The 26,469-nt window shown below is 43.5% G+C and overlaps 1 protein-coding gene across 1 annotated transcript; it reads left to right on the top strand.

Moving 5' to 3' along the window:
• Nucleotides 1–14,336: 14,336 nt before the first annotated feature.
• LOC308382127 (protein NLRC3-like) lies at nucleotides 14,337–25,931 on the top strand (the record flags this gene model as incomplete). The annotated part of the gene is made up of 13 exons (XM_080859818.1): nucleotides 14,337–14,395; nucleotides 14,604–14,720; nucleotides 14,973–15,089; nucleotides 15,342–15,458; nucleotides 15,711–15,827; nucleotides 16,080–16,196; nucleotides 16,902–16,986; nucleotides 18,745–18,940; nucleotides 19,078–20,848; nucleotides 21,028–21,201; nucleotides 21,676–21,849; nucleotides 24,508–24,625; nucleotides 25,710–25,931. 13 exons carry the CDS (start codon nucleotides 14,337–14,339, stop codon nucleotides 25,929–25,931), a joined length of 3,384 nt encoding a protein of 1,127 aa, XP_080715944.1.
• Nucleotides 25,932–26,469: the final 538 nt, after the last annotated feature.

The following is a 26,469-nucleotide window of genomic DNA, read 5'->3' as shown; positions in this document are numbered from 1 at the left end:
TGAGAATATTTGTATCATTAATATTTACGTTTCACATTTAAAGTCATGATTCTACGATGTATCGTGACGTCATAAAATAAATAAAAGGACTACACCAGGATGCAGATCCAGACTATTCTTATTTGTAGATCCGCATTGATGGAATTAACTGCCTAGCTGGCACTACCAGAGCAGGCGTCTCCCTCTCTACTTTTAAGAAGCTTTTGAAGACTCAACTCTTCAGAGAGCACCTCCCTTCCTAACTGCCACCCTGCACTTCTTTTTTCTTTTCTACCTCATTTTTCTATTTTTTATGTAAAGTAGTATTTATTGTTACAATAGGTCTCTTTTTCTCGTAGCTTGACAGTTCTCCCCCTTGTACGTCGCTCTGGACAAAGGCGTCTGCTGAATGACAAAATGTGAATGTAAATGTACACGAACACTGCAAATGTAAGTGAATAAATAAATAAGCACTAAACTCAATTGCGTTAAAAAAGTCATTGTGGAATAGAATGGACACATCTACATCCAGCAGTACCTCCAAGTCTGCACTGGTTGAGTTAGTTACATAACTTAGATTTGCGTTTTGTGCTCGCTTTCCGATTAGACATGACTCGCCTTACGAGGTGCTTTCGTGTGGATTCGGGAGATTCCGACAGCACACGTCTCTACGGTTGGGTGCCCTAATAAGGAGCTGGCGGGACGTTCATGTTTGCAAATCCACTTTCACGAGAACGCGCATTAATTTAAAAAAACTATTCCAGGGGAGCACAGCTGAGAAGACTTCGGCTGCTTATGAACACATTTTCAAGCGTGCAGGAATATGGCGGAGTTGTTTTCCTTACGTTGTTTTTACGAAGTCTGTAATAAACTTCTTTTTACATGTTTCTTTCTTGCTTGCCATTGTCACAGATAGTTTGTGCGTTGAGAAGGCGCTCAGTAAGTGCATGGTGATTAGATTACGTAGGGTCGTTTTGAGGGCGGAGATTGGTGTACACAGGTTTTTTGTGCGTAAGTTCGTTTTCTGTGAATCAAACCTACGAACATTTTCAGAAAATGTCTTTGTTAAATTGGAGGATGGTTTCTACACAACATTTTATAATGAGGGCCGATGGCGATTGCTTTGAATAGGCCCGACCAGGTGTTTGGAATTTGCCATGTCTGCCTAACTTACCAGCATTTGCTTTTCTGATTGCATCATACGTCGATGGAGGTCAATTGCAGTACCGTTTCTCCCTACTCAAAGCCATTAATTAGTATGGTGTTCAGTTCATCTGCTGTAACTTCAATGAAGTAATTGGTGGCCAAGCAGCAAAGCTGCGAAAGCCACCTATTGGTTTTCTATTTATTATTATTATTAGACACATGGGAGTCTATGGCAGCCCCTAGAACCGCATGGTCAAAAGTTGTGAAATTTGGCACACTTATTGGGACCAGTCCTCTCATCAATTTCACCAAGTTTCATGTCTCCCACTCCAACCCTCTAGTGCCACCAATGGGTCAAAGTTGAAGATGTATTTACACACGTTTCTTTTGAACCATATACCACATTTTCAACAATTAGGTATCGTTGGATTCCCTAGATCAAGACGAGTTCAACGCACTCTATGACATCATAAACAGTTATATAAATGTTCTGCTAATTCCAATGTTAAGGAAAAGCATTTTTTTGCAACTCCTCCTACAGATTTAATGTTAATGCCTTCAAACTTGGTCAGGATACTCTTCAGCCATGGGGGATCAAATTTTATTGAGGGATTGTTCAAAATCTCAAAGGTGTGGCGTGGCAGACCCTCAAACTTTTACTTATTATATGTTTCTTCTTCTGCAATGGGGAGTCTATGGCAGCCCCTAGAACCACATGGTCAAAAGTTGTGAAATTTGGCACACTTATTGGGACCAGTCCTGTCATCAATTTCACCAAGTTTCATGTCTCCCATTTGAACCCTCTAGCGCCACCAATAGGTCAAAGTTGAAGATGTGTTTACACACGTTACTTTTGAAGCGCATGGTCGAAAGTTGTGAAATTTGGCACACTCTTTGGTACCAGTCCCCTCATCATTTTCACCAAGTTTCATGTCTTCCATTTGAACACTCTAGCGCCACCAATGGCTCAAATTTGAGGATGTATTTAAATAAAATTTGGCACACTCTTTGGGACCAGTCCACTTATCAATTTCACAAAGTTTCATATCACCCATTCAAACCTTCTAGCGCCACCAATGGGTCAAAGTTGAAGATGTGTTTACACACTTTACTTTTGGGCCATTTGCTGCATTTCCCAAAATGAGGTATCATTGTTTTCCCTGGATCAAGACGAGTTCAACACACTCTATGACATCATACCCACTTATATAGATTCTCCGCTATTTAGAATGTTAAGGAAAAGCGTTTTTTTAGCTAGTCCTCCTACAATTCTTGTAGCATATTCTTCAAAATTGCCACATATGATCTTCAGACCAAGCCTCACTAAAGTTATCCCCTGGCGATTTTCAAACGGGTTGGTTTGTTATAAATGTAAGATATTTCTTATGGCACTACATACTCATGAAGAATTATAAACATGGGTTTTCATATGAAAATAACATTGACAGGTCTCGTTTCAAGGGAGCGTTCAATAGAGCAGGCTGCACAAAATTATGGCATCTTCATTGGCAATAAAGTCAGCAATTTCCTGTCTAAATCATAATGTAAGATGTTTAACAAACCAACCCGATTGGAAATCATTTCATTCAGTTTTATTATGTGCAACTTAAGTTATATTGAAAAGGAAGAACAATTATGCCTCGCCAATTGATGTAAGATGACTGATACACAATAGCCGTGATGCACATTTCAACATGTTCAAGCATCCAGAATTATTACCAAGGTAATGACGATTGTAAATCAAGTCATTTGTAAATCCATAAACATTTCCGCGAGATAAGAGTGTAAGCGATTGTGAAGATCACTGACGTTACCTAACGTACCACTGATCCCTCCCGGAAGATATACCGTCCTTAAAATGGCCTCCTCTGCGGACGTTCAAGAGTCTGCCGTTGCACCCCCTTGGCCGAATTGATGTGGCTGCCATTTTAAATGAATGAATATAAAGTTTTTGGTGAATATCAAATATTCACCAAATTTTGGAACAGATTATCTTCCGACCTCAATCACTTCGACTTGTCAAAATAGGACTGAATTACAGCTGTTTAAACTATTTAAACTTGGTCCAAATTTGATTGGTGTCCTGTAGTTGGCAGCCTCATCGGTTCGAATCCAGCCTCTGCTAAGTAAAACAAAAGCCTCTTCTGAGTGAATCAAAAGCTTCTTATGAGTCATCTGACCAGCTTGGCCACCACATCGCTGCTTGCAGCTATATTTTGTTTTGGTTTTAGTCTCAGTAAAGGCCATGGTTAAAGGAAATGTGTCTGCTGGTTCTAGAGGCACTCTTCAGAGTGCAGGCCAGGGAGATACAGCACATTGTTCAAATTTCTACGGGTTTGAGGGCATAAACACCTGCCATCTCTCCTTTTAGTCAGCGTACTGATCAAGATAAATTGGCAATAAAACAATTAGGACCTACTAGACCAAATGTATCCATTCAACAGGATTCTTCAAATGGGGGGGAATCCTACACCCGAGGATTTTCCAAGAATTGTCTAGAAAGAAAATCGTGGCTAGCAGGCTGTGAACTGGCCAATGTGGTCTTTTACTTCCCCTGCCTATTAGTATTTGATGAGCATCTTAAAAATTGCAGCAGTTTTCAAGGGCACATCTAAGACTGTTGAAAACGAGGAACTGGAGTTTATGCTAGCGGTCGAGAAGGAACGCATTTTAGAGGAGGTGAAGTCGGCAAAGAATTATTTGTATTTCTGTTTACCAATGTCACTTTTCATAGCCTAGATCTTTGCAAAAAGGTAGGCTAAGGAAATGTTAATGAATTGAAGACAATGGTTAACTGTGAAACTAGGAGTGCTGCTCATTTTATTAGTGAGAAATGTAATGTGTTTTCAGATACATCATTGTTTTGAATTCTCATTTCTACTAAAAACCAGTTGTGTGTAGATGAAGAGTGGCTGAGCAATGGAAACACCAGGAGAGGCTCCAGAGGGACAGAGGTAATGCATCATCTGAATTTTGTATCCATGCACTTCATGTAGGCTAATAGCTTACTCTTCAACACTTAAAAACACTTTCCCTTTTCATTGTCCAACACGATTGGTGAAAAACACAATGTAGACCAACTCTTTATGAACATGAGTTTGAACAAATTAACACAAATATGGATAATCTTCAAAATTCGGAATGAGTCACAGTCTAGGACTACCCAGCCACTGAACATAATCAGGTTTACCCCAATTACCTCCTGAAATTACTTATTCCATTACTTATTCCTCCACCAGTTTTATGTTCTATATATTTTTGTAAGTTGATACACACACAAATGTCCTTGCATTTTATATGGACTTGAGATCACAATATAATTTGACCATGATTGCAACATGAACCAAAACCTTCGGTGCTTGGTGTATAATACTGACAAACAAATACAGTACTTGAGATGACTATTTTACATAAACCAAGGTATAAACAAAATAAACCCACAGTCAAATTCTGGACTAAACAAACCTACTCTGATTAACATTAACTAAGGTACCAACAAAAACACAGACAGAGTCAAACTCTGGACTAAACTAAACTTCTCAAAGCAAATTCAGGGAAACATTACGTTTAAACACACTAATGAAACCAAACCAAAATACTCAGCAGTCTAATGCTGGGAGAACACAAACTAGAACTGACTCAACACAAGGGAAAAGTAGCACGCAGAGGCACAGGCTTAGACAGAGAAAGTCACTTAGACCTGGGGTCGTAAGCACGGAACTGAGGGGAACACAGGCATGGAATCCAGGAGACACGGAACTAGCTGAAATGGGATCCAGTTGACAAGGAAATGGCTTGAAGAGAACCAAACGGAAAAGGAACTTGCTGGAGTCAGAATCAAGCATATTACGACAAGTTGTTCTCCAGAAGGCGGAAATCCCGGGAATACTAGAAGGTGCGAAAACTGGCCATCTCGGGGAGTAACTAAGTCCATGTAATGACGAGACCAGATATCAGATTGAGGGGATGATGGGGATTGCAAAGTATGTGTGATTTGTGATTACGAGATGTAAATGGCGTGCAGATGGGAGTGCAAACGTGACTGATGAGATGACATGATGTGCAGCTGGGCAGGGGTGGTTTTGGGCAGGGCAAACCGAGCAGCCACCCGGGGCGGCACTTTTCATGACACGTGGGGGGCGGTACGAACACTTAAAAAAAAAATCATCTGTGCCACGAAGCGGTTTTGTATCATCTATCATATCACTGTGTGGGGAATTGGCAAATGGGAGCCCCCTGCAGCTGCTATCGTATTTGGAAGATTATTATCATATCTGGCAACACTGGGAAGGCGGTCGACCAATGACAGTTCTCTCTACAGTCAGAGCTCGCGCAAGAAGGTGGAACGTAAGGGAGATATCCTTTCCAAAACTTGTAAGGACGTTATAACTAGTTTGTGAAAGACCCGGAGACACACAAATATCCGACAAGGCAAAATTCCAAACAATTTTGTAATCCCTGTTGGACGCATTTTTTAGGTCTCGAAAAGAGGCCATGTCCGGGTAAAAGAGGACGTCTGGTCACTCTATCATAGGCATACTCATTATTCACATTATTGTCATTGACAGTACCGGCTGATGTCATTGACAGTACCATTGATGTTATGCTAGGCTTATCTCTGGTTTAAACTAGCTAACGATAGCTATTCCCTAGCTGCACTAGCTAGCTAGACAGTTATCGTAACAGTGTAAGTTATCGGACTGCCTGTGTTATCGGCAAACGTTCACGGTGTCATGTTAATCCATTATTAAACTGAGCATATCGATTGTTAATCCATTATTAAATTCAGCATTTTGATTATTTAACAGAATGGCCGATGTTGGATAACTGACATAGCTACGCTAGGAAACTAACCTATCAGGGACAGGGTAATGCTAGCTAATAAACTAATAAACGTAGATCTACATCTCAGTGCCTATCCAGATGAGTTAAATTAACTGACAGTAAATTAATTTAATCTTTCCCTGCGGTGCATAAACAATATGACCGTGAGACAAGGCTTCTCCCTCTTGCATTGTGATTTGTAAATTCTCGCATCCAATTTAAGCTTTTCATTCATCATATCTAGTTCTGCATTTTGTTCATATCCCAACATTGCATAATTAAGTCCCTTTTAAAGGCTTCTAAACTAAGACCACATTTACACATAGCCGGGTGTTTACAGAAACTAATATTTCTGCCCCTCCGTTTTCAAAAATAACGTTGTACACACAAGGTCGTTTTAAAAAGAGTTTCTGTTTACATGAACCCGCATATACACCCTCAAGCACAATCATAACTATGCCAAATCTGTAGGTTTGCATAAGTAGGCTAATCCATTAAATTGGCTATGAGTCCTAGATATTTAAGAAGATCCTTTGATTTTATCTGGGCTACTACAACAGGTAGACAAGATGGAATGTAAAACTCATTGTCCACTGGTGGAAGTGCAGGCAATACCAGTACCACTGTTCAAGCCAATAGTCACACACTGGGGAAGGGTTGAGATATTCAGTTATAGGGTTGAAAGAATGCAATCCTGCGTTTGCATTAACGTATAAATGAGCACTACCTTAACAGCATCCATGATCAGTAAGCAAACTAACTGTAAACAAACAACATGACGTGATGCATTTTTAGTCGCATACTGTGACGTTTGAGAACCTAAAACTTTGTTTGACCCAGTGCACACGCAAACACAAAAACTGAATTTTCAGAAATCTCCACTTTGGCTGGAGGTTTAGAAATGATCGTTTTCTGTGATAAAACCTCCGTTATCGTGTAAATGAAAGGCCAAACCGCATGAAAATATATGCGTTTTCCCACTGTGTAAACGGGGTCTAAATCAGGTCCTTCTGTCTCCAAAAGTTGCCTAGAGACTCTTGGGATATCATTTTGACACTGATGGCTGTCATTGTGAACTCTAGTCAGCTCCTATTGTTTGTCTGAGTTAGCAATAGTAACTAAGAGGGCTTAGCGATAGGCCAATTGAGAATTTTAAGTTTGTCTGTCACTTATTTTGTTATAATTGTTATAGTAAAACAAGCCAATCACGGCGCAAGCAAGTTGTTTGTGAGTAGTAGCATGCTTACATCAGATAGGTGGCTCAGACACCCCGCAAATCCTATCAGACGTATTTTTCAGTTACAATAACTGGGTTTTTACATTGTACAGCAGTGGCGGCTCCTGAAAAAATTCTCAGGGGGGGCAATTCTTTTGATAATGATTAAGGCGAACCATTCAGTAGGTTCATTAAGTTAGCCGATTTACTTATACAGCAATACCTTTTTGTCCACTATTGGCAGCAACCGACAGTAATATTTTCCCCTCTTTCTACATAGCTAGAGTAGATAGTTACAGGCGGAACGATATGGAAGAAAGCCTTCATAAGCAAACATGACGTGGCTCCACATTAAATGATTCAACTTTTTCATTATCCACATGTCTCAAAAGCTGTATGATGTCCAGTAACAACATAAAGAAGGGGGCAACATAAGTCAAAACCAACGATATTTATTGACTGATCTTGAAAGTATTGGCTTACAAAAGCAAAATAATTCATAGTTAGTTCACACTGTAAAACCTATGAAAAGTGACAGTGGTTTATAGAAATACAGACTGCGTTAGCCACTTCACGACCGCGATTTTCTTTTGTTCTAATTTCCCTCCCTTTGTAGAAACCTGTTGAATGGATACATTTGGTCTAGGAAGTCCTTATGGTTTTATGTTCAATTTATCTTCATTAGTACGCTGACTAAAAAGAAGTTTCTGTCAAAGAGCGGATGGAGCTATTGTACTGAACAGGTGCCATCTTGACATACCTCTGTCGAAGCTGTCCTTATTGGCTTTTACGTCCATTACTTATGACTCGACATGTAGAGGCGAGTCATCCCGGAAGCCATAGTGAATGCATTGAGAGTGAGAGCTCTGTTTTGTGAAAAAAAAACGGATTTAACATGGGAGTCAATGGGAGAGCTCGGGGTGAAATTAATTTCACCCGAAATCGCTCAGAAGGGGCGGGGCCACTTGAAGCACGACTTTTGCCTTGACTGCCTGGCTGTTACCTAATTGGACGATGTCATTCAAAGGCATATCAGACGGTCTAGTGGTAGAATCCGAGAGAAAAAAAATATGACATTTACATTTTTTCGTTTAGCAGACGCTTTAATCCAAAGCGATTTACAAGGAAATTGCATTTATACATCAGATTTTGTATTTCGCCCTTATGGACACGCCCCTGTTGTACAGTATCTATTTATTTTTAGACGTGATCATGAACGCGATATGACTGGCTAGCACCTGTGCTGTCAGTTGGGCAAGAAAGGCAATTTGATTGACTGACACATAGGTTGCCTCTCGAAAAGTTGAAACATTTCAACTCTTGCTTAAGCAAGGCATGAAATGCAACGCATGAAACGCAACACAGTGAAAGCCAATGGAGACTAAATTCAGTTTGGCAAAGGATGACATAATCCCATTCAATAACCATATCAAAATAAGAAATGATACCTTCAAATTAATATTTTGTAATTGTCTTTAATTCCACATCAACTTCCAAAATTAAGATGGTACAAATGCATCAAGGCAAGTCCATGAAACAGACTCATTTCAAAGGTATTTAATTGAAATGACAACACTCCCTTCCAGCTTCCCCTCTTGAAGAACAGTCAGTCAGATTTTGGGTGTAAATGCCTTTGTAGTAAATCAAGGGTGGTATTTTGTGCCATCTGTGGGGAGTGACCTCTTAAGAGATGTATTTGGACCTAATACAATATGCATAAAGTATTCCAACTAAAGTAGAAATCTGACAAAACACAGCAGAAGATCAACTTGCCAAATTATTTCTGAAATAAGTAATAACAGAATAGAGGAGACAGAACATGAGGTAAGGAGGTAAGGTAAATAAGAAATTATACCTTCAAATTCATACTTTGTAATCGTATTTAATCCCACGTGAACTTCCAAAATGAAAATGGTACAAATGCATCAAGGCAAGTCCATGAACAGACTCATGACTGTCAGGCTCAACTGGGGATCGAACCTGTGATGTCCCGTGTGGCAGGCGGGGAGCCTACCAGCGTACTAAGTGAGTGTTGGACTCAGATGCAGAGAAGGAACAGAGAGTTTACTCTTGGTTTCAGAAAGAATATTTACTTAGCACCAGGCAAAAAGAACTCAAAAACATCCAGATACAAAATACAGTCTGGGCAGTTAAGGCGTCCAACAAAAAGTAGCAAAAACAGATTAACTCAGAACTTAGGACAAGGTTCAAAAAAAGGCAACTCCAGGCAAAAAGGCTTAACAAAGACAAGGATTCCACAAGACAAAAAAAAACTCACGCTGTGCGACCGTAGGGCATCAAATGAAGACTGAGCACAGAACACAAAAAACAGACAGCTTATAAAGGCAACCAAACGAGACACAGGTGACAACAATGAGACATAAAAACACACATGTGACAGTCCAAACCAGAACTGAGGACCCCACATGGTCAACAGGGGGATTGCAGTCCAGAACCCTGACAGGACCCCCCCCCCTATGAACGTCCCCTGACGTTCCTCTGGGGGCGATCAGGATGGCCCCGGTGAAAGTCTCTGATGAGGCCCGGGTCAAGGACATGCCGCGCCGGGACCCAGGACCGCTCCTCTGGGCCATACCCCTCCCAATCCAGGGGGCTTAGCGGGTGGAACTAGCGGGCTTGTGGCGACAGGCCGTAGGCGGGAGATGTGGAAGGTTGGGTTGATCCGCATGGACGGAGGGAGTTGGAGACGGTAGCAGACTGGGTTGACCTTCCTTTCAACCTTGAAAGGACCCACAAACCGTGGAGCCAGCTTGCGGGACTCCACCCGTAGAGGAAGATCCCGTGTCGAAAGATAGACCCTCTGCCCAGGACGTAGCGGTGGAGCTGGTCTGCGGCGGCGGTTGGCATGGTGTTGATACTGCTGCGCTGACCTTTGCAGGGAGGACCGGGCCTTGCGCCAGACACGACTGCACCGTCGCACATAGTGCTGGGCCGAGGGGACGCCAACCTCTGCCTCCTGATCAGGAAACAGTGGGGGCTGGAAGCCAAACTGGCACTCGAATGGGCTGAGACCTGTTGCAGAGGAACACAGAGTGTTATGTGCGTATTCCGCCCAGATGACATACCTGCTCCAAGATGAGGGGTTAGAAGACGCCAAACATCGGAGGGTGATCTCCAGGTCTTGATTGAGCCTCTCAGTCTGTCCATTCGACTCCGGATGGAACCCCGAGGAGAGGCTGACCGTAGCCCCAATCAGCTTACAAAAAGCCTTCCAAAAACGAGCAGCAAATTGGGGCCCACGATCTGACACTATGTCGAGGGGAAGACCAAAAAATCTGAAAACATGGTGGCAAACGATCTCAGCAGTCTCACTTGCAGAAGGGAGTTTGGGCAGGGGAATGAACCGACAAGCCTTAGAGAAGCGGTCGACAACAACAAGGATCACAGTATTACCCTGGGAGGGAGGAAGGCCAGTAACAAAGTCCATTGAGACATGGGACCAGGGTCGCTTAGGGATGGGTAGGGGGTGAAGGAGACCAAAGGGTGGGGTGCGAGAACTCTTGCTCCTGGCACAGACAGAGCAGGCAGCAACGAAGGACCTCACATCTGTGTTCATGCCCGGCCACCAGAATCGCCTCTTCAGAAACTCGAGAGTCCTTCCCGATCCTGGATGACTGGTCAGCCAGGAAGAATGCCCCCACTGCAGAACCTGGGATCTCACCATCTCGCCCGTTCCCGGGGTCTGGCTCCCTCTTCTGGGCCTGTTGCACCACTGTCTCAACTCCCCACCGGACAGGAGCCACGATCTTAGAGCTCGGTAGGATGGACTCCGGAACTCCCTCTCCGGAACTCTGAAACAGTCTAGACAGGGCGTCAGGTTTCTGGTTCTTTGAACCAGGACGAAAGGACAAAATAAAATCAAACCTATTAAAAAAAAAGAGCCCACCTTGCCTGCCTGGGGTTGAGGCGCTTAGCCTTCTGTACGTACTCGAGGTTTTTATGGTCAGTCCAAACAACGAAAGGATGCTGGGCCCCCTCAAGCCAATGGCGCCACTCCTCCAAGGCCATCTTGATCGCCAAGAGCTCTCGATCCCCCACATCGTAATTCCTCTCAGCAGCCGAGAGACGAGCGGAGAAGAAGGCGCAAGGATGCAACTTGCCATCCGCCGAGCGCTGGGAGAGCACAGCACCTACTGCAACATCTGAGGCATCAACCTTGACCATAAAAGGGAGAGAGGGGTCAGGTAGGGTGAGGATAGGGGGGGAGGAAAATCTCACCTTTAGATCCCGGAAGGCCCGCTCTGCCTCAGGAGACCAGACAAAGGGACCAGACTTCTTCTTGGTGAGGTGAGTCAGGGGGGCGGCAACAGCACTGAAGTTCCGAATGAATTTCCTATAGAAGTTCGCAAACCCAATGAAACGTTGCACCTCCTTGACTGAGGAGGGTTTGGGCCAATCTCGGACAGCTTGGGTCTTCTTTGGATCCGTGAGTAGATTCCCCTTGGAAAGGATGAACCCCAAAAAGGACACTTCAGAGACGTGGAATTCGCACTTCTCAGGCTTAACGAAGAGGTGATTTTGAAGGAGACGCTGGAGAACAGCTCTGACGTGATGGACATGTTCGTGGAGGGACTTGGAAAAAAATCAAGATGTCATCCAGGTAGACAAAAACAAAGCGATTTAACATCTCCCTCAGAACCTCATTAATGAGTGCCTGAAAGACAGCTGGGGCATTTGTTAAGCCAAAGGGCATGACGAGGTACTCATAATGACCTGTAGGAGTGTTGAAGGCCGTCTTCCACTCGTCTCCCTCCCTGATCCTAACCAGGTGGTAGGCGTTACGAAGGTCCAGCTTGGTGAAGATGGTCGCCCCTTGAAGGAGTTCAAAAGCAGAAGACATTAAGGGTAAGGCGTAGCGGTTCCTCACCGTCAGCTTGTTCAGGCCCCGGTAATCAATACAAGGCCTGAGACCACCATCCTTCTTTCCAACAAAGAAGAACCCGGCACCAGCAGGAGAGGACGAAGGATGAATGATTCCAGCTGTCAGGGAGTCCTTGATATACTCCTCCATAGCCCGAGTCTCAGAAGGGGACAAGGAGAAGATTCTTCCCCGTTGAGGAATAGCACCTGGATGGAGGTCAATTGCACAGTCAAAGGGTCTATGAGGGGGAAGGGAGGTAGCCCTCCTCTTGTTAAATACTTCCTTCAGGTCGTGATACTCTGGAGGGACTCGGGACAACTCGAGAGAACTAGGAGGCTTGGAAACTGGGGGCGTAGCCCGAGTGAGGAGACAGGAGGATTTACAATTTGGACCCCACTCAACCACAGTTCCCGAGGACCAATTTATGTGGGGGTTATGGTGAGACAACCAGGGGAACCCAAGAACAACAGGAAACTCAGGAGAGTGAATGAGATTGAATTGTAACTTCTCGTGATGACTAGCAATGGCCAAAATGACAGGAGCAGTAATATGAGTCACCGTACCTCTCCCCAAGGGTCTTCCATCTAGGGCGGTCACAGTGAGTGGATGATCCAGGCGGGTGATGGGCAGGTGAAGTCGGCTGGCAAGGGTGCGGTCAATGAAGCTCCCTGCCGCACCAGAGTCTACGAGAGCTTGCAGAGGATGTTGCCGGTGCCCCCAGGAAATGGTGACCGGAATCCACAGGCACGATGTAGAGGCGGAGGGAGTTAGGGTAGCCCCGGTCACAGTCCTCCCTCTCCTGGACGGGGCTGGGCTTTTCCCGCAAGCTCGGGACAGGAGGGAAGGTAGTGGTTCGGTTTACCGCAGTAGAGGCAACACTTCTCCCTCATCCTGCGGTTTCGTTCAGCCTGGGAAAGGCGAGCTCCGCCCAGCTGCATGGGTTCCTCAGGACCAGGACCCTGAGGCTCTTGCGACCACTGACCCGGTGCGAAGGCTGGAGCGAGAATCTTGGAGCTGGAGCGAACTGAGACTTGTTGCCGCTCTCGACGTCTCTCTCGCAAGCGATTGTCAAGACGGATAGTCTGGGCTATCAGGGACTCAAGGTCCACGGAAGGCTCCTTAGCTGCCAACTCATCCTTGATGTAACTTGAGAGACCACCCCGGAATGCCGCCATCAGGGCCTCTGGGTTCCACCGACACTCTGCAGCCAAGGTGCGGAAGTGCACAGCGTATTCTGCAACACTAGAGCCATCTTGGCGCAGCTGGAGTAGTCGATTGGCCGCATCTCTGCCGCCCACTGGATGGTCAAACACCCGACGCATCTCCTCAGAGAAAGTCTTGAAGTCATTACAGGAAGGGCCCTGTAGCTCCCAGACGGCCGTAGCCCATGCCCGGGCCTTTCCAGTCATGAGAGTAATGACGTAGGCTATGCGTGAGCGATCAGTCGGGAAGGAGGAGGCTTGGAGCTCGAAGTTGAGGGTGCACTGGACCAGGAACGGGCGGCCGTCATACCGCTCAGGTGCAGGCAGGCGTGGTTCTGGCACGCGGTCTGGAGATGGACGTGGTGCTCGTGCTGGGAATGTAGAGGAGGATGACTGTAGCTGTGGCTGTTGCCGGCGAGCCAGCACATCAGCGAGGGTCTGCTGAAGGCCCTGGAGGAGTTGGTCTTGGCGGGCCAACGCATTCTCGTGGGAAGTCAAGAGAGCCTCGTGTCGAGAAACAGTGGCATCGTGGCTGATCACCGCTGCGTAGAGTTGGTCAGCTGAGGTCGGTGACCGGGGAGCTGTCGTCTCTGCTGAGTCCCGATCCATGGCTCAGTCTTGCTGTCAGGCTCAACTGGGGATCGAACCTGTGATGTCCCGTGTGGCAGGCGGGGAGCCTACCAGCGTACTAAGTGAGTGTTGGACTCAGATGCAGAGAAGGAACAGAGAGTTGACTGGTTTCAGAAAGAATATTTACTTAGCACCAGGCAAAAAGAACTCAAAAACATCCAGATACAAAATACAGTCTGGGCAGTTAAGGCGTCCAACAAAAAGTAGCAAAAACAGATTAACTCAGAACTTAGGACAAGGTTCAAAAAAAGGCAACTCCAGGCAAAAAGGCTTAACAAAGACAAGGATTCCACAAGACAAAAAACTCACGCTGTGCGACCGTAGGGCATCAAATGAAGACTGAGCACAGAACACAAAAAACAGACAGCTTATAAAGGCAACCAAACGAGACACAGGTGACAACAATGAGACATAAAAACACACATGTGACAGTCCAAACCAAAACTGAGGACCCCACATGGTCAACAGGGGGATTGCAGTCCAGAACCCTGACAATGACAAAGGTAAGCTAGAAGGGTATGCTGGGGAGTCAACAAATAATGAATTTATAGTGTCACAACCAGATATTTGGTCAAGCAAGAAAACATCTTTCTATGAATACTTTCTAATTTTTAATTTAAATACCAACAATTTCCTTTGAGCTTCTCCTTGTTAAGAATAGTCAGTCAGATTTGGGGTGTAAATGCCTCTGTATTAAATTAGGGGTGCTATTTTTATGCGATAGGCTTGTCCGTCAGGAGACGCCCCCATCACCTGTGCCCACTTGGGTGTCTGTGAAGAGTGACCGGTCAGAAGATCGCTTCATCAACTTCCAAAATGAAGATGGTACAAATGCATCAAGGCAAGTCCATGAAACAGACTTATGTAAAAGGTAAGCTAGAAAGGGTATGCTGGGGAGTCAACAAATAGTGAATTTATAGTGTCACAACCAGATATTTGGTCAGGAAAGAAGACATCTTTCTATGAATACTTTTTAATATTTTATTTAAATACCAACAATTCCCTTCAAGCTTCTCCTTGTTAAGAATAGTCAGTCAGATTTGGGGTGTAAATGCCTCTGTATTAAATCAGGGGTGCTATTTTTATGCAATAGGCTTGTCCGTCAGGAGACGCCCCCATCACCTGTGCCCACTTGGGTGTCCATGAAGAGTGACCGGTCAGAGGATCGATTCATCAACTTCCAAAATGAAGATGGTACAAATGCATCAAGGCAAGTCCATGAAACAGACTTTTGTAAAAGGTAAGCTCGAAAGGGTATGCTGGGGATTCAACAAATAGTGAATTTAGATTGTCACAACCAGATATTTGGTCAGGAAAGAACACATCTTTCTACGAATACTTTAAAATATTTTATTTAAATACCCACAATTCCCTTCCAGCTTCTCCTTGTTAAGAATAGTCAGTCAGATTTGGGGTGTAAACGGCTCTGCATTAAATCATGGGTGCTATTTTTATGCGATAGGATTGTCCGTCACGAGAGACCCCCATCACCTGTGCCCACTTGGGTGTCTGTGAAGAGTGACCGGTCAGAAGATCGCTTCATCAACTTCCAAAATGAAGATGGTACAAATGCATCAAGGCAAGTCCATGAAACAGACTTATGTAAAAGGTAAGCTAGAAAGGGTATGCTGGGGAGTCAACAAATAGTGAATTTATAGTGTCACAACCAGATATTTGGTCAGGAAAGAAGACATCTTTCTATGAATACTTTTTAATATTTTATTTAAATACCAACAATTCCCTTCAAGCTTCTCCTTGTTAAGAATAGTCAGTCAGATTTGGGGTGTAAATGCCTCTGTATTAAATCAGGGGTGCTATTTTTATGCAATAGGCTTGTCCGTCAGGAGACGCCCCCATCACCTGTGCCCACTTGGGTGTCCATGAAGAGTGACCGGTCAGAGGATCGATTCATCAACTTCCAAAATGAAGATGGTACAAATGCATCAAGGCAAGTCCATGAAACAGACTTTTGTAAAAGGTAAGCTCGAAAGGGTATGCTGGGGATTCAACAAATAGTGAATTTAGATTGTCACAACCAGATATTTGGTCAGGAAAGAACACATCTTTCTACGAATACTTTAAAATATTTTATTTAAATACCCACAATTCCCTTCCAGCTTCTCCTTGTTAAGAATAGTCAGTCAGATTTGGGGTGTAAACGGCTCTGCATTAAATCATGGGTGCTATTTTTATGCGATAGGATTGTCCGTCACGAGAGACCCCCATCACCTGTGCCCACTTGGGTGTCTGTGAAGAGTGACCGGTCAGAAGATCGCTTCATCAACTTCCAAAATGAAGAATGTACAAATGCATCAAGGCAAGTTCATGAAACAGACTCATGTCAAAGGTAAGCTAGAAAGGGTATGCTGTGAAGCAGGGGCGGCTTGTCCATAAGGGCGATTGGGCTGACACACTGCCTACAGGAAATAAAAAATAAAATGCTCCTGAGGTATAAATGCAATTTCCTTCTAAGTCGCGTAGGGTGAAGGCGTCTGCTAAATGTAAATGAAAATGTAATATTCTACCACTAGACCTTTGCTATAAATCATTGGTGCTATTTTGTGCCATCTGTGGTGAGAGATCTCTTGAGAGATGCATTTGGACCCAATACAATATTCATAAAGTATCCAGGCTAAAGTAGCAATCAGACTAAAAACCGCAGAAGATCAACTTGCCAAATTATTTCTGAAATAAGTAATTACAGCATAGAACAGACAGAACATGAGGCAAGGAGGCAAGGAATAAAAAAACATCTGGATATATGGCTTCAAGATAAAGGTATGCAGGTTTTGAGGTATTGTTTTGGAAGCACATCTTTTGTTTTCATAAGCCACTCAAACTATTCAGGTTTCTGATATAGGCTGGAAACCCTGTGTAAACCCTGTTTTACAGCACATTGTTGCCATCAGTTAGCAAGCTGGATAGTTTTTTATCAGGGTTAGTAGTGCTTTTGTTGATGTTTAAAGTTAAGCTCCCTAGTTGGAGGCAATACTCCTCACCTCACCTAATTTTCCATCCCCAGAGGCAAAATGGAGGAATGTAAACCAGATGCTGTCAGTGATCAGTTCACCCAGAGTCAACATGGGGATCTGCAGCACATATTCCAGGTTTGATGCAGACATTCAATTCAGTGCTGCTATGGAGTATATGTTCATAATAAGTTAAATACACCACCACCGAAAAAGAATGGAATGACTCACAAATGTACTTTTCTTCAATTCAAAGAACACAAGATTGACCATTGATATTGCTATAGTTATAGTTATATATACTGTAAGTTTGATTATTAGGCCCGTTATGGCATGTGTATGGTTCAGGTGTCTTGGTTTATGTCAAGCTGTCATAACAATGACATCCCAAACACGTCAACTTTCCATTAAAAATGACATAATTGACCAAATGACGCAAAAGCCTTCATAAAAACCCCTCATGTTCATGCTAGGTCTCATGTTATAGTTACGAAAGTGTCAGGTCAGTCTAATGGCAATTAAAGTAATTACATTGAAGAAATTGGCAATAAACTCTAAACTCTGCCTATGGTGGGCACCACACCCTTTAGAGAATACTGGTGGAAGCACTCCCCTCACTGGTCTCACATCACTAATGGAATAAACCGCAAGCCAGCACAAGCTCCAGATCTACAGTCTGCAGTTCACACAAGTTTACGCCAAAACATACAGGTCATACTATCTTAGTTAGTTCTGCGTTTGCCGCCGTTAAGTTTCCGTAGTCCACGACTCCCAGGTCATTTTGTGTTCAAGTTTAGTCATAGTTATCCCTCGTTTGACCTTTCGAGGGTCGTAGTTTTTTATCCTGATCTGTCTTGCTTTTTAGATACCTCCTAGTATATCTTCTGAGCTAGTTCACAGTGCACACAAGAGAACAGCCAGCCATGGTTACAGTACCTTGTGAATCCACTGCAGTCTCCTTGCTCTTGAAGTTAGCCTCTATCCAGTAAGGGAAGGGCAGTCTGGACTGTTATTGATGTCAGAGAAGCACACATTTGGCATTTGCACCCAGATCTTTAGAGAAGAATCAGTACTTTACCGGGAAAAGACGATACAGTTAATGCACAACAAATACAAATAAGGGATGAAGTGGGCTGCTGTGAGGTCATAATTAATATTTTGGAGAGAAGTGTAAGGTGAAATTTCACTCAAGTAACCTCAGGACTCCGATGGTGTAGATTAGTATATTTATTCAATTATAATTTATTAATAACATATACGTTAAGATTGATCTTACTCTGAAGCCACAGATATATCAAATATAGCACACTTATATGTAGACACAAGGGAAGTAAGCTCTCTCAGTGTCATTCCGGCTGTGCTTTCTGTCATGCATACATGTCAGTCAGAAATGGCAGGACAGGGACAGTTTGACCCTTCGTATCACCTCTGACTTCATCGAAACATGAACAGAAGTTTCCTTCTTATATGCATTTAGCATTTACGCAGACTAAGTTGCGTCAGCACTTAATAATCTAATATATACTCAGGAACACAGAAAAGCCATGTTGCCGCACACATAAGCACATGATTCGTACAAAGGCATTAATTAATACAATCCAACTGATAAATACATTTGCTGATCATGAACAGTGTCTCACAATGATTTCAACAAGAGTTCAGATAATATTGTATGACTTGATCCTGTGGGAAAATTCACACAGCAGTTATTTTGAAAATATGGTCATAGGCTCCATCCTCCGTCCCATGGAAGAAGGGCTCAGTCCTTTTTTCATTCCTTTATTCTTTTTCAATGTTCTGCAACATTTTCAACTTATTGTCATGGGCTACAAGACAAGGCTCCACTGTCTATCTAAATGTTTTGCACTGCAGTGTTACCAGATATGTGTACTTTAGATGTTAGAGGAGAAGATCATCACCTTTGTGAAGAATGAGCTGAAGAGATTCAAGAGGATGCTTACTCCAGATTACCAAAACAACTTTGAGAGTAAAGAGGAGGATAACATTGATGCCAGAGAAGGGGCCCTTACGATTGCACTGCACTTTCTTAGGAATATGAAACAGCAAGGTCTTGCTGACAAACTTCAAGAAAGTAAGAATTCTTCCTTTGATTACATTTGCATCAATTAGCGATAAGAACAAAATAAACAAACATTATTTGTCCTTGGTGCAGTGGCTTGCAAAAACATATTAAGTTTTATTTTTTTATTTAAAAAAAATAATTTATAGATGAGCTGGATATAGTTTGTCGGACTGAGCTGAGAAAAAATCTCAAGAAAACGTACCAGAGTGTGTTTGAAGGAATACCCAAGCAAGGAAGCCCTTCTCTTCTAAAAAATATCTACACCGAGGTTTATATCACAGAGGGAGGAAGTGGGAAAGTGCATGAAGAGCATGAAATCAGACAAATTGAGTCAAGATCCAAGAGACCAGCTGGACAGGAGACATCAATCAAATGCAGTGACATCTTTAAACTCTTACCTGGCCAAGTCAAACCAATCAGAAGTGTTGTCACAAAAGGAGTTGCTGGCATTGGTAAAACTGTCTCAGTTCAGAAGTTCATCCTGGACTGGGCAGAGGGAAAAGAAAACCAAGATATCCACTTCGTATTTCCACTGCTTTTTAGGGAGCTCAACCTCATGAAAGCAGATCAGCTCTCTTTGATGGATCTCCTCCACCACTTCTTCACAGAAATAAAGCAGTTAAACGTTCTCAACCAAGGGAAGTACAAAGTGTTGTTCATCTTAGATGGTCTGGATGAATGTCGACTCCAACTAGACTTTCAGAAAAATGAAAGTTTGACTGATCTGACAGAGGCCACCTCATTGGACGTACTCCTGACAAATGTCATCAACGGTAGTCTGCTGCCCTCTGCTTTACTTTGGATTACCTCTCGACCAGCAGCAGCCAATCAAATTCCGCCAGAGTGTGTTGATCGGGTCACAGAGGTACAAGGGTTCAATGACCAACAGAAGGAGGATTACTTCAGGAAGAAGATCAGTGATCAGAATCTTGCCAGCAGAGTCATCTCTAACATACAATTATCAAGGAGCCTCCACATTATGTGCCACATACCAGTGTTCTGCTGGATTGCTGCTACTGTTCTTGTGATAATTCTTGGCTCTCAAGGAGGTGTACAGATCCCAAAGACTTTGACAGAGATGTACACTTATTTCCTTATTTTCCAAACCAAGCAGAGGAGCAAGAAGTATGAAGGTCCACAGTGGGACCAGGCTACTCTCCTTGCTCTTGGAAAGTTGGCCTATGAACAGCTAGAGAAGGGTAATCTGATATTTTATGAAGAAGACCTGAGAGGGTGTGGTATTGATATCACAGAGGCAGCACAATCTGGCATCTGTACCCAGATCTTTCGGGAAGAATCAGGGCTTCATCAGGAAAAGGTGTACTGTTTTCTGCATCTGAGCATCCAGGAGTATCTTGCAGCTTTATATGCGCTTCTGATGTTAACTACTAAAAGGAAAGACCTAATTTCCCCAAAACAAGCCTTTGAGTTTCTGAAATTGAGATCAGTGCACAAATCCATGATCATCTTACACAAGAGTGCAGTAGACAAAGCTTTGAAGCATGAAGACGGATGCTTTGACCTATTCCTCCGTTTCCTTCTTGGCCTCTCTCTGGAGTCGAACCAGACTCTCCTGCATGGCTTAATACAGAGAGGACAAAATCAGATGGTCAATGAAGAAACAATCAGTTACATTAAGGAAAAGATCAGGGAGGTTCCTTCATCAGAAAGGGTCATCAACCTTTTCCACTGTCTGAATGAACTCAATGATCACTCCTTAGTGGAAGAGGTCCAGAGTTTCCTGAGTGCTGGGAAACTTTCTGAAGCGGAACTCTCACCTTCCCAGTGGTCAGCTCTAGTGTTTGTGCTGCTAACATCAGAACATAAGCTGGATGTGTTTGACCTGAAGAGATACATCAGATGTGATGAGGGTCTCCTAAGGCTGCAGCAAGTAGTTGAGGAATCCCAAAAGGCTCAGTAAGTATGATAGCAGTGTGTAATCATGAACAGGGATGGGGTAATGATTTATGTGAAGAAATATTATGTTACACTTTGTAATATGAATATTTTATTTACAAGTACAACACTCATATACAGACAGCAGCAGTGTCCTTTTCATTGAGCTTATATTCATAGGTGGGTGTTTCCCCCTTAAGGCTCAATAGCTGTAGGCTCACTGAAAGGAGCTGCACGGTACTGGCAAGTATCCTCAGCAAAGCATCTTCAAAACTGAAAAATGTCGATCTGAGTGACAACAGTATTGGAGATATTGGTGTCCAAGAACTCTGTAGCGGACTGGAGAACCCAAACTGTTCACTGGAGACATTAAGGTAAGACATTTTGATTCTTCATGTAAAGTTTCAGACACATAGACGTAGAAAGTATTCTTTTGAACGATAAGGGCTAACTGAAAGAACTACAGAAGTTTACGAAAATCATATCGAGTCCATCCACAGGGACAAACACTGAAAATAAAATGTTTAGAGTATCTTAAAACCACAATATGGAAAATATTGATGACTGGATGACTCAGATATGTTTTCCCCTAATGTGGGTTGCTATTAAAACTAAAATAATGTAATTCAGTTCATTAACAGTGGGCACCATGCATTTAAAACTGTGAACTCCAAATAACAGTGAAAACATCAAGTGTACAGTATAATTAACCTTTCAAATGCTCTGTCATCCAGTCATGTAGTAAACTACTTATGCCCTCAATTTGGCTACTTTTGATCTAATTTTTAAATGCACTGTAAATGCCTTGTGTTTGCCTTGACTAAATTATGAATATGTTTCTACTTTAGACTCTCAGACTGCAGTATCACAGAAGAGGGCTATAATTATCTGGCTTCAGCCTTGAGGTTAAATCCCGATCATCTCAGAGAGCTGGATCTCAGAGGAAACAATCCAGGGGAATCAGGAGTCAAACTGCTTTCAGACCTAAAGGCGGACCCACAGTGCAAACTGAAAATTGTCAGGTAAATGTATATCAAGACCAAAAACGATCACACAACACAAAGAATTTTTAAGGCCTCAAATTGACATATGAGGTGTGGCCTGTTCTTACAAGTTATACGAGTATGAACAAATATTTTTCATAACAATTTAATTACAGCATTCATTTCATTATTTTATTACTCACACCTCATATTTCATCAAGCTTAAGGGCATCACTAGTGACCGTAAATTAATATTATATTGAAAGTGACAGGATGAGCTCAGCTGTTAGATAGAAAACTGAGCCTGCAAGATTTAAAGCTGCTGCACCAGGCCAAGCAGACTTATTGAACCAATAGACCATACAAATGGATAGAAGTGCTTCCTTTCCCATGAGGAAAACAAATATGTGACTGCTCAGTTTGCTTTTTTGATTTCTGTAAGGGGACAGCGAGCTAACGAGTTAAGTAGCAGTCGAGTTAACGTACACGTAGCATCACCGGTGCAGGAACTGTTGCAGAATGAAGATGTGTCCATTCTATTCAACTATGTTGGCTACAGCCACATGATTGAGTTGAGTGTGTTACGTGCACGGCTCAAATGCATGAAACATAAAGTCGAGGCCACGCAGAATTTATAATAATAATAATAATAATAATAATAATAATAATAATAAGGTACCTATTAATCGTTACAAGGTTATAGTTATAGCAAACTTGTGGTGAAAGTCAGTGTTGTTAATAGAAACCAAAAGTGTAATGTACAGTCAGTTCAAGAATAATATAAAACAAACGACGACAATGATCCAAAATCTAACGAGTATCCACATTCCAGTCACTATCCAACGACCAACGATAACCAACTGCCGGGAAGAAAAAGCTCTCCTGACTGCCATCTTATCAGGGCTCTTGTAGCCCAGCTATTCAATGATACTCCTGTTTCCAATCACCTGCTGTAGAGACAGAGAGAACGTAAGTTTTGAAAGTAACTATGGATCTATGAGACCGAACGATGACCGTCACCACAGTCTTACTATATATGATGATGCCATCCTGGCACCTGCCTTGAGACATTTATATCAACAATGTCATGTGATTGACCGGAGGCTGGACCTGCAGGATATAGCGTATCCGAGAACATGCCTCTTTCTCTTACCTGGAACGCCTCGGTCCCTTCCGAGCAACGAGAGATGGTGATCAGTCTCATAGATCCATAGTTATTTACATAACTTACAATCTATTTCGACCTCTCTCTGACCATCACCATGGTCTTACTATGGATGACCAGTACCAAAAGGGTCGGAAGAACAGAAGACTCCCCTTCACTGGTCCGCCCAGCAGCTGGCATGAGTCCACAGATTTGACCAAGGGGGACGCCACATTGTATCTATAAAACCTGGCAAAGGGACATTGAGTATTTTAGGATGCTGCTGCACATATATCACTAAGAGCAACCCCCTTTAGTGTTGTCCATGATGTGGCCATACTACGAGTAGAATGAGCCATCCAGCCCTCTGGGATCAGAAACACCTGTTCTGAGTATGCTTGGGTGTCCACCAGCCAATGGGACAACCTTTGTTTGGACACTGGGAGGCCCGATTGTTTATCCCCGTAGCATACAAATAGCTGAGTTTGGACTCGCCTCAGTTGTTTTGTTTGCTCCAGATAAGCCCTCAATGCCCTGACTGGGCACAGTGCACAAAGGTCCACCTCTGTCTGGCAGAAAGCCTCTCTGTGAAATGCCTCTAGCTCAATGGCGGAGTCAACTGACAGAGTTAACACTTGGGGAGGAAGAATGGGTTGAGCCAGAGTGATACCCCTCCAGGGGCACTAGACCCCACCCTGCACCTCCCCTCCAGATGCACTAGACCCCACCCTCAGGTTTCTCACGCAATCAGCACTTACAGAACTTACAGAAAGTGCCTGCACCTCACATACTCTCTTAGTAGAGCTCATGGCCATGAGGAACGCAGTTTTGTGCGGGAGAAACTTGAGATCGGATTGCCCCAATGGTTCATACAGGGATTTGGTTAAGGACCTCAGCACTAGAACTAGGTCCCAAGATTGGGCTCTCAAACATCTGCCTGGGCGCAGACGGTTGGAGCCCTTGAGAAATTGACACAACTGGGTGTTTCCCAACAGAATGACGCCCTACTGTGTCATGAAATGAAGAGATGGCTGCAGTGTAGCCCCTCAAGGGCATCCAGAAGAGACTGGAGGAAGAGAAGCCACACACAGCCACAGGGCACTTCTTGGGATCTAGGGGGTGCAACAAACAGAACTTTGTAGCGACTCTAACCCTGTTTAGCACATGGAGAATGAGAGGTATTTGGGTGAAGGCATATAGTAACCCTTCCGGCCACTCGTGAGGCAGTGCGTTCAGGCCTAGTGGGCCACTGGGATGATTCAGGGAAAACCAACTCTGACAGTGGGCTGTTTCCCTCGATGCGAAGAGGTCTGTCTGGGCTACACCGAAGTGTGCCCACAAGCTGGTCACCACCTCTGGGTATAGCCTCCACTCTCCTGGGTGAGGCCCCGACCTGGAGAGGAGGTCTGCTGCCTGGTTCAGATCCCCTGGAATATGAACTGCCATCAGTGAGGCCATGCATGGGAATGCCCAAAAGTGGAGCCTCTGGGCCATCTTGAGGCAACCCAGATACCTTGTTCCTCCCTGTTCCTCTCACCATTCTGCCCTCCCAGACTGCTCCCCAACCTGCCTGGGAGGCATCTGTGGACAACAGTGTTCTTCTGGATGGAATATGGTTTATGGCAGGGCTCTTCAATTAGTTTGGAGCTGGGGCCGGTTCTTGAAACTGAGGCAAAGTCAGGGGCCGGAGGATAAGAGTAATCACGGTAACTAATAAAGAAATTACAACAACATACTGAAGGAGTCAATATATTCCTTTTTGTAAGTGCTTAACAACATATGCCTAAGAGGCCACATAGGCCCAAGGATTCAAAAATAAAACCAGGTGAGCAATAACCAATCCATATTAATAAAAAGTTTAGGAAATGCAATCATTGTACATAGATGTACCAACACAACTTATTGTCATTATCCTCAATATTTAAGATTAAACTGATTTGAGTGACAGGCAGAATCAAATATATCTCCACCGACAAAGTGCGTTGTGCATGGAACTAAATAGAATTTCAACAACTTAAAAGTGGATGATATTCGATAAAGGAAAAGTGTTTCAAAATTGATCACTCAGTTCAGGTGAACTGTATCAGTTGTTTATAATTTCATTCATTTAACTGGCAAACATCTTCCAAGTGCACCAATTCTTTTTTCGACAATTCTGCCCGTGCTTCTGTGTGATGCCTGCTAATTTGGCTTTGCAGATAGATAAAAGTTTCCCCAAGAGAAAGTCTGAAGCTTGAAGTTCTTTTCAATACTTAAGTAGCACTGTAAAACTGAGCAGACATGCAGAAAACATCTTAGTAATCTTATCTTGTAACATTAGTTTCTAAAACAATCACTTAGCATTGCATGTTTAACTGTGATAGAAACTACGTTAGCTTAATGCAAACTTAAAGGGGAAATTCCGTAGTGACCGCGCTAGTGATTAGCATATTCATCAGAGTAAACTATTCGAACAAAGTAATGTTTCTAAGTAAAACTGATCAACTGTTTAAGACAATACTTACAGGCAAAGGTTTTCTGGCCTTATATATCAAAGTAGAAAAAAACATACCACTACCTATATGGGTGCATACCGCCACCCACTGCACGTGAGAGTGTACAATCAGCCATAGTCACAAACTGAATGAGGCTACAGAGCTCCACTGCACGTGAGAGTGTACAATAAGTCATAGCCACAAACTGAATGAGCCTACAGAACTCTCAAGCACGACTGTGTCACTCTGAGTTTCTTGTGCCTGTCTCTCTGTGGGTTCAGTCTGAATGCATTCAGCCACCATTGGAGATGTCGAGCCCTGAGAAGGCCCAATGGAACAAGCCTGCAGCTGACATTAACCAAAGTAACTGCTGGAAACACAGAAAATCTAAGCGCTTGCCCCGGCGAAAAGCGCGGAGGGCCTTGAAGATCGAGGATGCCTTCATTGTAAGCGAGTCCAGACGGATCCCTAAAAAGACTGTTGCCTGTCTTGGATTCAGGTAGCTCTTTTTCAAGTTGGCCCTGAAGCCAAGGTACTGAGGGCCTAATTTACTAACATGCGACCGCTGCTTTATCTGCGCTCGCACATTAACGCACAGTGTTTTTGCGCATTTTCCTTGGTATTTATCAACCCAGATCGCGCTGGGCAATCTGTGTTTACTCCGCCCTATATAGGGCCTGATTTACTAAGATTGCGACCGCAGATGAATCTGCGCCTTTGCCAAGCGCACATTAACGCACGGTGTTTTTCCGTATTTATCAAGCCAGATCCACGTTGGGCAATCAGCGCCTTACTGTTAATTAGTGCGCCGTTAAAAGACGGGAGAAATCGCCTGCATGTTACTGCCAACATGAGTCAACCAAAAAAAATAAAGCAAAAGTTCAGCCAAGAGGAGATAGAAGTTTTGGTTAGCGAGGTGGCTGCGAACATCAACCATATTAAAGGTAGGGATACACTGCCGTCGGAAAAAACTGCCATCTGGCAGTCAATTACCGCAACAGTGAATGAAATATCACTAGAACGCCGGGAAGTGGAGGATAT

The sequence above is a fragment of the Sprattus sprattus genome (assembly GCF_963457725.1).
Source record: "Sprattus sprattus genome assembly, chromosome: 21".
Classification (NCBI taxonomy): domain Eukaryota; kingdom Metazoa; phylum Chordata; class Actinopteri; order Clupeiformes; family Clupeidae; genus Sprattus; species Sprattus sprattus.
This window is presented reverse-complemented; position numbering and strand designations above follow the sequence as displayed.